Consider the following 16,152-nt stretch of genomic DNA (forward strand, 5'->3'; position numbering starts at 1 on the left):
ATGAAATTTTTCTCTTTTCAAGATACAAAAAGTCTTTCCTTCAATTCTAAGCAGAATTTCCCATTCAGATGTAATTATCAACTTTAGACAACAGAATTTTTAATATTATGTATAAACAATGAGGAATCATAGGAGTTGAAAGATAAGATTCATGTCAATAGAAAGAAAATAGGAAGAAAATTTTGGTAATTTATAATTCATATTTATATACTACCTAATATTTGGTATCTATAGCTCTTTGCCAATAATTTTTATGAAGGAATTTCTTCTCCTAAAAACTCATGCTAAAAACTTAATTTCCTTATGTATTTTCTTTTTTTTTTTTTTTTTTTTGTCAGTCGTGGGTCTTGAACTTTGGGACTGGGCACTGTCCTGAGCTCTTAAGCTCAAGTCAAGCACTCTACCACTTGAGCCACAGCACCACTACTGGTCTTCTTGTGATTAATTGGAGATAAGAGTCTCATAGGCTTTCCTGTCCAAGCTGGCTTTGAATAGCAAACCTCAGATTTCAGTGTACTGAGTAGCTAGGATTATAGGCCTGAGCCACCAGCACCTGGCTCTTAATCTTATGTGTTTTTTACCTAAGAATCACAGATCCTATTTTTAAAAATTATGATAATGCATCTGAAACTTTGAAGTTAAAATATATTCTGGTATCCATTTGACTAAAAAGATTCAATCTCATGTTGGTAACTATATTTTCTTCATATCACCAGTAGAACAAGTTATAATGACATCTTTGACTATGTTTCCTCCCCTGCCTTGTCCTGCTGGTTTCACTCCTGAGAAAACTGCCCCAATAGGTTACAAAATCTGTGTGTAAGACTCTTCCAATATAGGTAGCACCACAGATGTCAGGAAGGAAGAACAAGTGATTACAAGAAGGGAGTTGTTGGGTCAGATCCTAGTTAAATGTTAAGAAAAATGAAGACATAGAAATAGCCATTGGAAAGTGTGAACAAAAGCAGCAGTGGTACTCACTAGACTCTGGGTTGAAAACGAACTCTGCAACTTGTAGGTGGGGATGGGAGGGAGAAACTAGAAAAGAGCAAGGCAAGTGTTGACACTGTCCAAAAAGAAATATACTCATTACCTGATTCATGTAACTGTAAACCCTCTGTACATCGCCTGTATAAGAACAATAAAATTATTTTAAAAATAATAACCACTGGATTTAGCAGCATCAAAGTCACTGGTGACCATGACAATGGGTGTGAAGCACTAGGTCAAAAGTCTGATTGAAACAAGCTATGGGGAGAGTAAGTATAATAACTGTTAAGAACTTTTAATGTTAAAGGAAACTAGAAAACGAGAAAGGAACTGGAATTTGTTTCTCCCTAAAATTAAAAAGTAAATGTAGTTAATGCTGGTAGAAAAAAATCTGTAAAGAATGAAACAAGGAGAGAGATGCTCACAGAATATAACATAAGAATATAAGAAATAACAAGACACAAACTATATGAAGACACTGTCACAGATAGGGGGAGAGATCAAGGTTGGAGTAGTAGGAAGGAAGCTAGAGAAGACAGAGAAGGTCAGTGGATAGGTTCAGTGATGGAAATATTGAGTTTCTGTCTGTTTTGCCAACAAAATATGAAACAAAGTCATCTGCTGGAATTTAAGATATTTTAAAGAGTAACCTAGGGAAAAGTGGCAACCACAGATTTGATTTTTGGTTTTTGAGGGTTTTTTTTTTTAATCCAACCTAGCTCTCAAGAAGATTTTACAAAATGACCCAGGAAAGCAAATTTTATGTAGCTGACCTATTAACTACATACCCTTTGGCAAGGAAAGACTAAAAAAATTCTAAGCTTCACAACAAATAATGTGGCGTGTTTTAAAAAAATGAAAAGGGGCAGCTGCAAAGCTCAAAAATGTAAATAATTTCAAACTAAGATACTAAGATAAAGAGAATAGAAGTGAGATTTACTTTCAAAAGATAAGGTGAAATAAAAGATTCATAAGCTTTCCTATAAGTTGCTATACTCTGTAACCACACAAATATGTTAGGGTTCTGCACAGATAACTTTATTACACTGAAAAGGTCCAGAGATACTGCAGCAAAGATTTACTTATTTTCAAAAATGTCTCCCAACTTACATTTTTCATTAACTTAGTTACAACTATATTCATTATATATTTAGTGAACATCTGCTACTCTTCTGAACACTAGAGATACCATCATGAACAAGACATATAAGAGCCTACAGATAATTACTTTTATATTAGGAAATAACATAGACAAGAAGTAAATTAAGTAATGTTCATTAACATTTTGTGATGGATAATGAGAGAAAACATAATGAGTTGAAAAGTAACTTGGGATTAGTTTCTTTACATAAATGTCCTTCCTCCTTGGAGATGTTTGAGGTAAAACGTTGGTGATTCAGTGACAGAGATTATTCCAAATGGTGCTTTTTTTTTTTTAATTTTTTTAAAATTTCAAATGGTGCTTTATAATGAAGACATTCTGAAATAGTGAATCCAGAAAGTCTTTCGAGTGCTTGATTAGTAACAATTCATGGTTACAGATCTGAAAGTGGAGTTTGGAGATTTCATCATATAAAAAACTATTTGAGAAGTTTTAAAACTTGGGTTATTTGAATAATTACAACAGAGTCCTGTTGTTATTAGCAGAGTGTAATTATTTCTATCTTGGAAACTAGTATGTTGCCATTTATAAAACTGTACTGTTGGTACAACTTTTTTTTATAATCATGCCAGAGATTAGAGGATCTTACATATATAAGGAACTTTTATAACCATGTAATCCAACATATAAGGTGCAGTACCTTCTTCATGAGTATGCCCAGTAACAAGTAGCTTTTTTCTCATTATTATCTATCTGTCTGTCTGTCCATATGTCTATCATCTGTCTATTACTTTTTTGTTTAGGCTCCCTATAACTTCTGCCCAATTCTTTCCAGACTACCATAAACAATTATATTATTCTCACTTCTTTTTCCCATATAGTAATTGTTTAAATTTTTATAATATTACTATCATTCTTTCTGAATTCTTAGGCACTTCCCTAAGGATATAGTTTCCAGACCCTGACCAACTTGGCCACTCTAATCTTTGTGAGTGCTCCTCTCTGAAGGAAAGGAAGACAAGGCAAAACATGAAACAAGATCACAGCACAGATGCTGGTAGGATCCCTTAAACTCCCTTTTGCAAATGGGTATACTCTTACTAATACAGCTTAACATGGTATAAACTCTTTCTGCAATAGGACGCTCTGTTTGGCAAACAATTAATTTTGTCTGTGGCCAAAAGAAAAACCTTGTTAGCTGTCAAGAAGATAACCCACATCCTGCACTTGTGCAATTGAATTCTTTTCTTAAACTAAATGTAGGAATTTACATTTATCCCTGTAGAAAATTGCATCTTGTTAGTTTTGGCTACCAAGACATCTCCAGTGGATCACTCTAAATTCACAATGTAAAACTGGAAAATTCTCCTGAACAAACCAGATCTGCTTTCCCATCCTCACTTAAGACAATGCGTCCACTATTCTCACAATCCTATGATGGCCAAACATTGGAGTGCCTGAAGCTTCTTCCTCTTTTTCTTCCTCTATCTAAGCTCCATAAGTCATAAATTCTTACTGTCAAAAAATATATTTTCACTGCCCAATAAACAAGTGGGCAAAAGACTTAAAGAGAAACGTCTCCGAAGAGGAAGTAAGAATGGTCAATAGACATATGAAGAAATGCTCAACCTCTGTAGCCATGAAAGAAATGCAAATCAAAACAACATTAAGATTCCACCTCACCCCAGTTAGAATGGCTATAATCAAGAACTCTAACAACAGATGCTGGAAGGGATGTGGACAGAAGGGAACCTTACTTCATTGTTGGTGGGAGTGTAAACTTGTTCAACCACTTTGGAAAGCAGTATGGAGGTTCCTCGAAAGACTTCACATAGAGCTTCCCTATGACCCAGCAATCCCACTTTTGGGCATTTACCCAAATGTTTACAAACAAGACCACACTAAAGCTACTAGCACAACTATGTTTATTGCAGCATTATTTACCATAGCTAAGATATGGAACCAACCCAGATGCCCATCAGTAGATGAATAGATCAATAAAAAAGTGGCATATATATACATATATATATGTATGAATTCTATGCCTCCATCAGAAAGAATGACATTGTTAGGAAATGTAAAGACTTGGAAAAAATTATAATAAGTAAAGTAAGCTAGGCCCAAAGAAACATAGGTCTTATGGTTTCCCTTATTTGCAATAACTAGAAATATCTGGGACAAGCAGAAAAGGTCAAAAGCTATGTACATATGACCAGATAAGATGAAGTTAAGCAAAATGAACCCAAGATAGGGACACAAGTGGTTTTTTTCTTTCTTGCTATTGTTTCTAACATATTTATAATGTACCATGTGATTTTTTTTTTTGTTTCCTGTGATTTTTTTGTTTGTTTGTTTCCTTGTATGTTCCTCCCCCATGGTATAACCTCTGTTTTCACTGTATTTGATGTTAGTGCCCTGCATCTTGTATATACACTTCTCTAGCTTGGGGAGGGGAAGGGAAAAAACAAAATGCTTAAATAGGGATACAGGTTGACCCATTGTAACAATGAGTTGTACAAGGCACTATGTTGAAAAACTAACCTTACAATTAAGCTTTGGGAGGGGGAGGAAGAGGGGAAAGTGTAGTTGTGGAGGTGGGAGGGAGGGGAGAGGAGGGGAAAAACAAAGGAGGAAGTAACAATGCTTGATAGGAAATGTGCTCATTACCTTGCTGATCTAACTCTAACCCCTCTGTACAGTATTTTTACAATAACGATGTATTTAAAAATCTATTCTCAGTTTTATTCCATTATATTAACCCTGTTATTCTCATTCCTGCTTGCTTATAGAACTGAAAAGTCAGATTGCAAAGATTAGGATATAGTATCACTTAAAATTCATCTTATCTAACCCTTCTAGATTACATCTGCCCAAATAATCAATCCATGAGGAACTTCCATAACCAATGAAACCTAAATGTGCCCCATGCCCATATAGCCTCTTCTGTTCTTCAGACATTCCATGCACTCTCTTTCTCCCAACTCTTCCTAAATTCTACTGAATTGCAGTGACTCATTCAAAGTGTATGAACTATCCAACTCTCCTTAGACGTAGCTTTATTTACTGTCAGTTGTTTATGGTCAGATGAAAAGTTATGATTGACTATATATTTGTCCTAGGGACAAAAGTGAACAGCTTAAGGGACACAGTGCTGAACATTGTGATACATGTCAATAACGCAGTACACAGAGATCATGACTACCTGTTTCTTTAAGGCTTGAAACTATTGACATTTTGCCTTGAAGGGACTTTTGCTCCTAGGTGCTTCCATAATCATGAGAGTGCTGTTGTTAGTAAAGCTCAACATGAAAATTGCTTCCAGAGGCTGGGAAGGTGGCTCAGTGGTAGAGCGCTTGCCTTGCATGCATGAGGCCCTGGGTCCGATTCCTCAGCACAACATAAGCAAAAAGAAAAAAGCCGGAAGTAGTACCGTGTGGCTCAAGTGGTAAAGCACTAGCCTTGAGCCAAATAGCTGAGGGACAGCACCCAGGCCCAGAGTTCAGGCCCCATGACCGGATTTCCCACACCCCCCCCAAAAAAAAATCGCTTCCATTCCATTCAACACAAGTTAACATTATATGGCTCACAAGGTTCCAGACACATAAGATCAAAATCTTTGTCTTCAATATTCAATGTGTTTCAAAAACCACAAAAACCACTATTATAAGAAATCACCTTATTTTTTTAATCATTAGAAATAAAACATTCCAAAAGCTGAGCACCGGTGACTCACACCTGTAATCCTAGCTACTCAGGAGACTGAGATCTGAGGAATGCAGTTCAAAGCCAGCCTGAGCAGGAAAGTCTGTGAGACTCTTATCTCCAATTAACCATCAGAAAGTCTTAAGTGGCACTGTGGCTGAAGTGGTAGAGCACTATCCTTGAGCTGAAGAGCTCAGGGACAGCGCCCAGGCCTAGTCAAGCCCCAGGGCTGACCAAAATAAAAAAAGAACAAAAATATTCCAGAACTTGACTAGTCAAAGTAGAGAAAAAGAAATTCTTTAAAGAACCTTACCCTCCCATTTAATCATTATTGTTAATTATAGTGCAATGGTTAATACCAGTTATAAAAGAAACTAAAATGTTTCAAAAGTTTCTACATATCAGTTGGAGACATATATTTACATATATATATACATATATAGAGACACATTTAATTTAATCCCAATGCTTGAAGGCAAAGCCTGCATTTTTGGCACAAATATACTCTCAGGACAAGGACAGACAAAAAACCCAACAATTAATGGTAAATATTTGTTAGAAGAGTTTATAAACAAATGAGAGGTGACACAATTCCTCACGGTGTGCAGTGGGCATCTGTAAGCAACCTAGCTTTCATTTCTTGAAACTACAGACTAAACACCACATTCTGGTAAATTTCACACAAAAATATATAGAGTAATAAAACAGAGCTGAAAGTAAACTCAAAGGAGATTTGATTTCACTAGTTGAGTGACCTTTGACACCTGACTTAAACACTTTCAAATTATAAATTTGGTTATAAGGGAAACAACTTTTGCAAAGTACATAAAATGCATGAAGGGCTCCTAGCATTGTGTCTGGCTTTAAAAGAGTTTATGCTGTTATTCCATTTGATGTCATTTTGTGAGTGTAGAAAAAAGTATTATTTTTGTTTCATGACCCTAAAACATCCTGACTATTTTTTTTTTTTTTTTGGGTCTGGTCATGGGGCCTGAACTCTGGGCCTGGGTGCTGTCCCTCAGCTCTTCAGCTCAAGTCTAGCGCTCTACCACTTGAGCCACAGTGCCACTTCCGGCTTTTTTTTTTCTTTTTGCTTATGTGGTGCTGAGGAATCGAACCCAGGGCCTTGAGCATGCAAGGCAAGCGCTCTACCACTGAGCCACCTTCCCAGCCCCCATCCTGACTATTGTAATACTTTGTAGTCTATGGAAGATATGACGAAAAATCAATATAATCCAGGAGCCCATGGCTGATATCTGTAATCCTACCATCTGTAATCCTAAGGAGGCTGAGATGTGAGGGTTACAGTTTGAAGTTATGTCAACACAAAGTCTATAACCCTTATCTCTAGTTAATGGCTAAAAAGTCAAAGCTAGAGCTGTGACTTAGTGTTAGAACAACAGCCTTGAGTAAAAGAATTAAGGGATAGAGTCCAGGCCCTAAAGTCAAGCTATGGTGTACATGTGCACAGGCGCACGTGTGCGCACACATACACACACACACACACACACACACACACACACACACACACACACACACCAATCAATATACTGGGGCATACTTTCTTGCGAAAGAAAAGGCAGTTCCAATGCCAGCACAGTGTAGACACAACGGAAGTTGCAGGTGAATGGATACCTTTGATCATGATTGATAAAGAAGTTCACTTACAAAAGCAAAAAAGAGTTCAAGGTTAATTTGAAAAATACATTTTATAAAAGGAATTGGTATATGTTATATATTTCATAACATGTCTGTCACCAAATTACAAAAACCACAAGGACACTTTTGAGGCAAGGGTCCCACAACATTTCAACTGAATGCCACATGCCCTACCCCTTTTCTCTGCTTTGTTTCTCTCCTCATCACTAATCACCCTCTGACATCTTTATTTGTTTCTTTCGCCTTTTCTGACGAAAACAAACTCTATGAAGACAGATTTCCATCTGTTTGGATCACTGCTGAAACAGCAGTTCCCAGTGCCTGAGGCACAGATGGCTCTCAGTATTTAGTTGTGGATTGAATAAATCAGTGCAAAAATTGAGGTTGTAAAAGCCATAATCAAAATCAAGTCACTTTTGTCAACCCCTAACAAAAAGTAATAGTAATACATGAAGCTGGAAGACTTTGGAGGGATGATTTTGTTTATGTATACCCGATAACAGAAACTATATGCAGTATTATACATATATTAATTTGTTGAATTGGAATTCTTTGTAAAACTATTCTATATATATGAAATAATAAATAAAATAACTATATACAAAAAATCTACCAAAACTAAAGCCTTATACAAAGACACAAATGTCTGTTCACACTTTCTGCTCAACTTTCTACTAGCTAGTTATTTTGTTAATCTGTGTCCAAAGATTATTCCATCAAATAATTTATTCAATTATTTTGCCTTTTAAAACTTACCCTTGCCTCAGTTTACTATTGCACACATATTCATGTGTGAGTATTCTGCTATTCTCATATAAATTCATTCATCTTTGGAAAATCCTTTTTCTGCAGATGATAGCAAGGACCAAAGAGATTAAATGTCTTATATTTAGCATTGCTGTTATTTTCTGTATGAAACTTTCATCTGTGCTTTCCGGTAACAACTGAGAAAACGACTGCATCATATTTTAAAAACTGTAATGTATATTCATTTTCAAACATTTTGTTTGAGCTGCTTCTAGAATTCCCACTTATAGAAAATGTAAATAGTATTTCTTTATAAATTCCACAACTTTGGAGACTGCATAAAAGAAAAATCATTAGTTCATGAATAGCTAAACTATATAAAAATGTCATTAGCCTGAATCTGGCTTACAATGCTGTTTCAAATCTGCTCATTCTTACAGGTGTTATTTCTTCTTAAAAATAAGGGCTGAATAAAATAGAGATAGCTTCATGTGCATGATTATTGTGGCACATAACCAAGTTATAAAAATAGCTTAGATGCCTATCAGTGGATGAATTTATAGGAAAATGTGTTACATATAAGTTGGAGTAGTATTCAGCCATCATGAAAAATAAAATCATGTCAGGTATGAGAAAATGAGTGGAAATAGAGTGATCTCTACTTCATTTTAATTGAAATAATCCAGACTTGAGAAGACAAATATTGCACATTTTCTTTCTTATGTGGAATCTAGATTGTAAAAGAAGACATGAAAAATAGAATGTAACTATTTAGGAAAAGAAACAACAGCAGCAGGAGGGTGTCCCACTAATGGAATAAAAGAGCATAATGGAAGCAATGAGAAGGATAGCATATAGTTATATGAAAACATCATGATAAAGCATATCATTTACACTCACTAATAGTGGGGTAGCCTGAGCTGGAGCAGCTCTCTGCTGAAGGAAATTGAGAGGGAATAAACATGTCAAAGTTTAGGAACAGGCCTAAATAATACGCAAATTAAATAAAGAAAAACAAGAAGCCACCAAAAAGAAGATAATGAAATGATAATCCAACAGTTAGGGTTTCTTTCCTAAGAAAGTCTATTTTAGAATGTGTAGCCTTGTATGTGGGCATAGAAATGTGCACCAGTTCTAGTCTTGGGTCTATACCCTACTTCTGAACTTTTCTGCTCAAGGGTAGCATTCTACACTTGAGCTACAGCACCAATTCCAGGTTTTTGCTAGTTAATTGGACATAAGAATATCACGGACTTTCCTGCCAGGACTGGCTTCCGAATGCTAACCTCAGATCTCAACCTCCTGAGTATCTGGTATTGCAGGCATGAACCAACCATGCCCTCCTTGAGTACATAACTTTTGACTATATAACTATTAATCAGATCTCAGGGCAGGATACAGATACTTTCAGATAAACAAGAGATTTTTTAAAAACACAAACAAAAAAACTACCAAACACCAGTCTAAGATGCTATCTGGAGATTTACTACTGAGAAAGAATGTAAGAGAAAAGATAAGATCCAGAAAACAGTAGGTTTATTAGAAGAGCAGTCTGGCCTGGACAGACAGCATCCAGTAAGCACAGATGACAATTATCTTAGATTTGGACAGAGGATAGAGATTCCTGGAAGAAAATGTCTGAGGGATCAAGTATACTTGATAAAATACATTATGTGTTTTGAGTTTGAAATAATTGAAGGTATAATAAATCAAAGTTACAACAGAAAAGGAAAGAAACAAGAATGGCAAGAAACAAAAATGGCATCTAAACAAGAAAATAAAATCACAGCAGATTGACTTGCTTACTAACAATATAAATTTTAGAATTTTCCAAGAGGTAAGATAAAGATTTGATCATGTTATAACTAATTAGCATGTGAATGCCATAAACTTTATGAAACATATATGAGGGAAAGACAGCCTAAGCAGATTGTTGATGCTGATCTATCTTTTGAGAAAGTGAAGAATGAAGAGAGGCTGTATTTGATGAAAGATTATGTAGAGGTATAATATTAAGAGATAACTGTGTAACCAGGTATGGTAGTGCTCATATATCATTGCAAGTTTTGAGAGCGAGGAAGGGAGGAAGGAAGGAAGGAAGGAAGGAAGGAAGGAAGGAAGGAAGGAAGGAAGGAAGGAAGGAAGGAAGGAAAGAAGGAAGGAAAGAAGGGAGGGAGGGAGGAAAAGAGGGAGGGCAGGGAGAGAGATTGAGAGAGAGAGAGAGAGAGAGAGAGAGAGCAGTATCATGTTTTGAGGCTGGCCCAGATAAAGGCATGAGACCCTACTTGTAAAAAAAAAATCCTAAAAATGGAAGCTAATAATTATGAAGAAAGTAGATATTGACAACTATATTTGGAAGATGAAGCAAAGTGATATATAAAATGCATAAGTCAAGAAAAAAGAAATAAAAGTAATTACATATGGAGAGCCAGACCAAGGTTGAGAGAAAAATTAGCTTTTTATTGTAGATTTTTTTTTCATAAACCAATGGGCAATATTACTTTAATGCAAATAAATTTAAGCTGAAGGAGAGATTAAGTTCATAACTTAAATGAACTAATATCCTAAATTATTTTACATAGAAATTCATCTGTCCCATTAGAATAGTCTGAGCCCTTGGTGTCATGTAATTCCAAATGCACTTTTTGTAGTAGAGGGAATTCAGGAATATTATCCTAATTCTTCTAGAGATACCACTATAAGTTACAAGTGTGGATGAAGATAAGAAAATAGAAATTTACTCTTTGTAACCCTTCACCAAAAATAAGCAAGCTGCGGTAATTTCACTGTGTACAGGTTCTTTCAGTGCAGATGACAATTTGGAAGCAAGCAAAAAAGAAAACTGTAATGTTAATATCCCCTGCTGTCTCTCAACCTCAAGATTTTTAACAGCTGGAATTTCACATTGCTAGGCAGAAATGTCTAACACAAGCATCTGGGATTCATTCATGTCAATTGTTGCTTTTTAAGAAGGGTATTCTTTATGTAAAATATTAGCCTTCCTCTAAAGACCATTTCAGAAGAAATAAATGTCCCTTCCTTCCTATTCCTGCCAAGGCTCCATTTCAAAGTTTCAGCCAGAATTAGGAAATTGAAAAGGAACTCCCTTCCTGGATGTAAACGTCTCTTTATTCCATACAAAAAAAGCTTCAGGACAGTCCCAAGGGTAAAACAGCTTCTTCTGGATTCTCAAGTCTAGTTCCAGATGTGAGCCCCCAAGGTAGACAAGCAGATCTAGGCCTCCTGCCCCTTTCCAGATGTTAGCCTCCAGGAAGAGGAGTGTGGTGGAGACCTAATCCCCTGATTCCAGATGTGGGCCAAAGAGCATAGGAATAAAAGGAAACATCTTCTTGCCTTACACCACATGTAATTCCCTAAGTGAGAAAGACTCCTGGTGCCTATCCAACAACACTCTAAACTAAGCCTCCAGAGACATAAATTGGCCTTATTGTTCTGTCTCTCACCATTTTTTATCTCTATTTTTCCATTCTCAATCCAAAATGAAATAGGCTTCCTCACCTGGGTCAAGGTGCTCAGCTGTGGACACACTTTAAAAATTTGGTTATTTTGAAAGTCTAGACTCCTTAAGCTAGTCAGGTTTTCTAACGATGAGGGCATCTTCGTTATCTTCTTCCCATTCAAAGTAACAATCTTAGCGTGGTTACCACCCTTCATGACTCTTATTAACAATCTCTCAGCCATGATTTTGAAGAGATGTTTAAAAATGATAACTATTAGTAGGGCTCTTCATTGTTCATTTTTTAGAATCCCTAATTGTAGAACTGATATGTCATAGAGGCAAAGACATTCTGAGGTAAAAGGTAGAGAAAAGAAATAGCTGCTATAGCTTTAGGTAGGAAGTATGTGAGGCAAGTGTTAGATACTTATTCCCAACACATGGCAGTTATTTAAAGATGAATGAGACCACATTGAAAGAACACAGAATACATCTTCTAGAATCTTCCAATTTAATATGAGGATAAAGAAAGAAAGAGTAATCTAAGAGCAGACTGAAATACATCAAAATATCAAAATCTAAGAATTCATAATGGTATTTTTTCATACATTAGTGACACGGGAGATTCCCTTGTGTCATTTCTACTTATGTATTAGAAATAAAGTCAGGAGTGGTCCATTCAAGACAAGGCATTTGACCAGAAGCTTTCTTGCAGAGTGACTTGTGGACATGACAAAATTCATTCATTGAAAAGCCTACAGACAAACAGGACCAATTAGAAGGGAGCCAATTGGCAAGGGAAGGGATGGACTATAATAGAATAAAATGAGAAAATGGATAGAAACTGTATATATGGCAGAAAACACATGCCCAAAATAGACTTCCTATTACAAAAGGAAGGCAGGCAGGGAGGAGAAAGCCTAAATTTGCTTCTAAAATTCAACTAACCACAGGAGGTATATGTATTCAAATTACTCAGGTGAGAGTAATGTGTCACTGAAGTGACACTCAGCAGGGAATGTAAACCCCATGGTAGATCAATGAGGAATTGTGGAGGGATCCCCCCATGCTAAGTATAAAATTGCTTCTTGCAATCACCCAAAGCATGCCTGCAATACAAGAGATGCTTGATCTTGTAAGACCATCATTAAAATCTTGCTTTTATTGCTATCTCCTAAGTCCATCCTTTGAACTTAGATGGGTATACTTCTCACATTATATTTACAACATATCCATAATTGTACTTTGTTTGAAAGGAAACTCATCAAACCCAATAGGAGTTTCTAGGACAACTGGTTGATAAATGAAAAAAAGAATCAGACATTTATTATTTCTTTACAGGAAAAACAGCATTTAGCTAAAAAAGTTCTTTTTAAAAATATTTACACGGGGGGGGGGGGTGAGGGGGGGAGGGGAATGGGAAATGGGAAGTGATGGGAAGGGTAAACCACAATGCTTGATAAGAAATGTACTCATTACCTTGCCCATGTGATTGTAACCCCTCTGTACAGTATTTTCACAATAAAAAATACGTGTGTGTGTGTGTGCGTATTTTAGAAACTAGGTGCCAGTGGCTCATGCCCATAATCCTAGCAACTCAGGAGGCTGAGATCTGAGGATTGCTGTTCAAAGCCAGCCTCGGCAAGAAAGTCCATGAGACTCTTATTGCCAATTAGCCACCAGAACACTGGATATGATGCTGTGGCTCAGAGTGGTAGAGCACTAGCCTTGAATGGGGGAGGGGAGAGTTCAGTGACAGCACTTAGGCCATGAGTTCAAACCCTATGACAGACAAATAAATAAAGATAGGTAAATAGATAAGTAGATAAAAAAATAAAAATATTTTATACCATTTTGAGCTTTATTATATATTTTTAATGTAGACACATAAAAAATAACTATGCACGCGTATCTATACCTTATTCATAGAAGAAATTTGAAGCTAATAAAAAGAAAGAGAAAATAGGTATAAAAATTCATTTTTGTCGGGCTGGGAAGGTGGCTCAGTGGTACAGTGCTTGCCTTGCATGCATGAGGCCCTGGGTTCAATTCCTCAGCACCACATAAGCAGAAAAAGAAAAAAAAAAGCCAGAAGTGGCGCTATGGCTCAAATAGTAGAGTACTAGCCTTGAGGTGAAGAGCTGAGTGACAGCGCCCAGGCCCAGAGTTCAGGCCCCACAAACGACAAAAAAAAAAAAAAAAAAAAAAATTCATTTTTGTAAATGCTGATGAAATAATCTATACAAAGATCATAACTTTGGAGCCAAAATTTTTACGTTAAAAGTTGTTAGAAAAAACTTCATAAAGTGATCAGGTCAATAACTGAAACATATAAATCCATTTCAACTGTCATTAACACTGAGAAAATAATGTATCATAAGCCTTATTGTAAGATATGATAAAATACCAAATTCCACCTATGAAGCATTCTTGCCTAAAAATTTGAATCTAAATCTAATCACACCTTTAAAATCTAATCTTGTAATATATACATGTATGTGTATATGTATATATGTATATGGACCAGAGAGCAATTTAAAATCCTTTTCAGGAGCCATATGCCAGTGGCTCACTCCTGTAACACTAGCTACTCACTCAGTAGCCTGAGATTTGAGTATCAAAGTTGGAAGCCAGAACAGGCAGGCAAGTCTGTGCAACTCTTATCGCCAAATAAGCACCAAAAAGCTGGAAGCAGAACTGTGGAATACTGTTGAGTATCAGCCTTGAGTGGAAAAATCTAAGGGATGGGGCTTAGGCTCTAAATACAAGCCCCATTACCAGCACAAAACCAAAACTCTTCTTAGGCAAATATTTAGTCAAATTGAGAACACAGAAAATTATATAGGAATTCTATAGAGAAAATGACAAAAGGTTTTACCAGAAAATGAAGGACATTAATTTAAGAAGACAAAACTGTTGCTGAGGATGTAGCTCTGCCATAGAGCACTTACATGGCAAGTGCAAAACCCTGGATTTGATTCCAGCACTGCAAGAGTAAAGAGGAAGAAAGTCAAAGGGATGTTAAGAAAAAAGTAAAACTTTGGACAAATAACCAAATTCAATGTCTGGACCTGGAGCAATTTTTTAAAATTAATGTATACTAATATCCAGAGCAGTTTTACTGCAAAATTTCCATGCACGCATTTAATGTACTTTTGTCAAGTTCACACACTGTTAGTTTTTGTTATTACTAATCATCCTCTTTTACAATTTAATGGGTTTCATTATTCAATTTCATACATGGATATAAACTCAATACACGAATACTTCAATCATAACCTCTCACTCTCTGTCAGAAAGACAACTATTATGTTTTCTCATACATAGAATTTAAACGTGATAAAAATGATGTAAATATCAAAAGGGGACCATTAAGGGAAGAACCAAATGGGAGGAAGCATAAAAGGCTTAAAATAAGTTTTATTCACAAATCTTTTTTTTTTTTTTAAATAATTTTATTTGTGAACATACTGTACAGAGGAGTTACAGTTACATGGGCAGGATAATGCGTACATTTCTTACCAAGCATTGCAGCCTCCTCCTTTGTTTATCCTTCACATCCCTTCCCAGCCTCCCCCCTCCCCCCCTAATCCCAATCCTTCTCCTTCCCCCCCCCCCCCCCCCCCCCCCCGCACCAACGTTGTAAAGCTCGTTTTGGACATGACAACTTGTACTTCTCATTGTTGCAACAGGTCCACCTGTATCCTTAAACAACTGGTTTTTCCCCATCTCCTCCACAAGTTATACTGACATCAAATATAGTGAAAGCAGGGGTTATACTGTGGAGGAGGGACATACAAAGCAACAAAGAGATAATCTTATAAATGTTATTCACAAATCTTAATGGTTCATTTGGCAACAGCTCTGATAGTGTAAAGACTGGGTACAGAAATCACCTGAAGGCTCATTACTCACATCTTCGGTAGTTGCCAGTTATTAGCTAGGACTTTCAGCCTTGACATGTAGCTTGGGCTTCCTTCCAACATGGCGGCTTGGTGCGCAGGGTAAGGGTTTCTACACAGAAACTGGGAGGGAGCTAGTTTCTTCAGAGATCATGTGTCATCATATATCATGCCACAATCAGTTGATTAGAAACAAGTCACTGAGGCCTGCCAGTCTTTCTTAGGAATTAAGCATTAGCTTCTGTTTCTGGAGTGCAAGGACAAAAAAGAATAAAATAAATTGAGATGTGTTTTAAATTCCAGTCTACTGTGGCCATAAAGCACTCACATTCCTCTCACAAAAAAAAAAAAGAAAGAAATAGTCACTTTTCCTCAAGAACTACCTGTCTTCCTAATCTATTATCTAAATTTAAATCAGGTCCAGAGATAGGCATTGGTCCTGAGGGGTAATTCAATGAGTCCAGCCCAAATAAAGTTCATCTTGAGGTGAAGATCTATGAATCTATAAAGTAAGAAGAAGTAATCTGTCCCCACACAACTAGAATAAATAATAGGCAAAACAAACATTGGACAAGCCAGATTAGTCGATTAAA

General features: G+C 36.3%; 1 protein-coding gene across 1 annotated transcript in view; it reads right to left on the reverse strand.

The window, feature by feature from the left end:
- Window positions 1-11,902, reverse strand: part of Lrrc69 (leucine rich repeat containing 69) — a 68,880-nt gene extending 56,978 nt beyond the window's left edge. Inside the window, exon 1 of the mRNA XM_042673115.1 lies at window positions 11,720-11,902. Within this exon, the coding sequence (XP_042529049.1) occupies window positions 11,720-11,902 (183 nt within the window). The remainder of the gene's footprint in view (window positions 1-11,719) is intronic.
- Between the last annotated feature and the right edge of the window lie 4,250 nt (window positions 11,903-16,152).

Source organism: Dipodomys spectabilis, unplaced genomic scaffold, assembly GCF_019054845.1.
Source record: "Dipodomys spectabilis isolate Male_0828 unplaced genomic scaffold, ASM1905484v1 ptg000783l, whole genome shotgun sequence".
NCBI classification, from domain to species: domain Eukaryota; kingdom Metazoa; phylum Chordata; class Mammalia; order Rodentia; family Heteromyidae; genus Dipodomys; species Dipodomys spectabilis.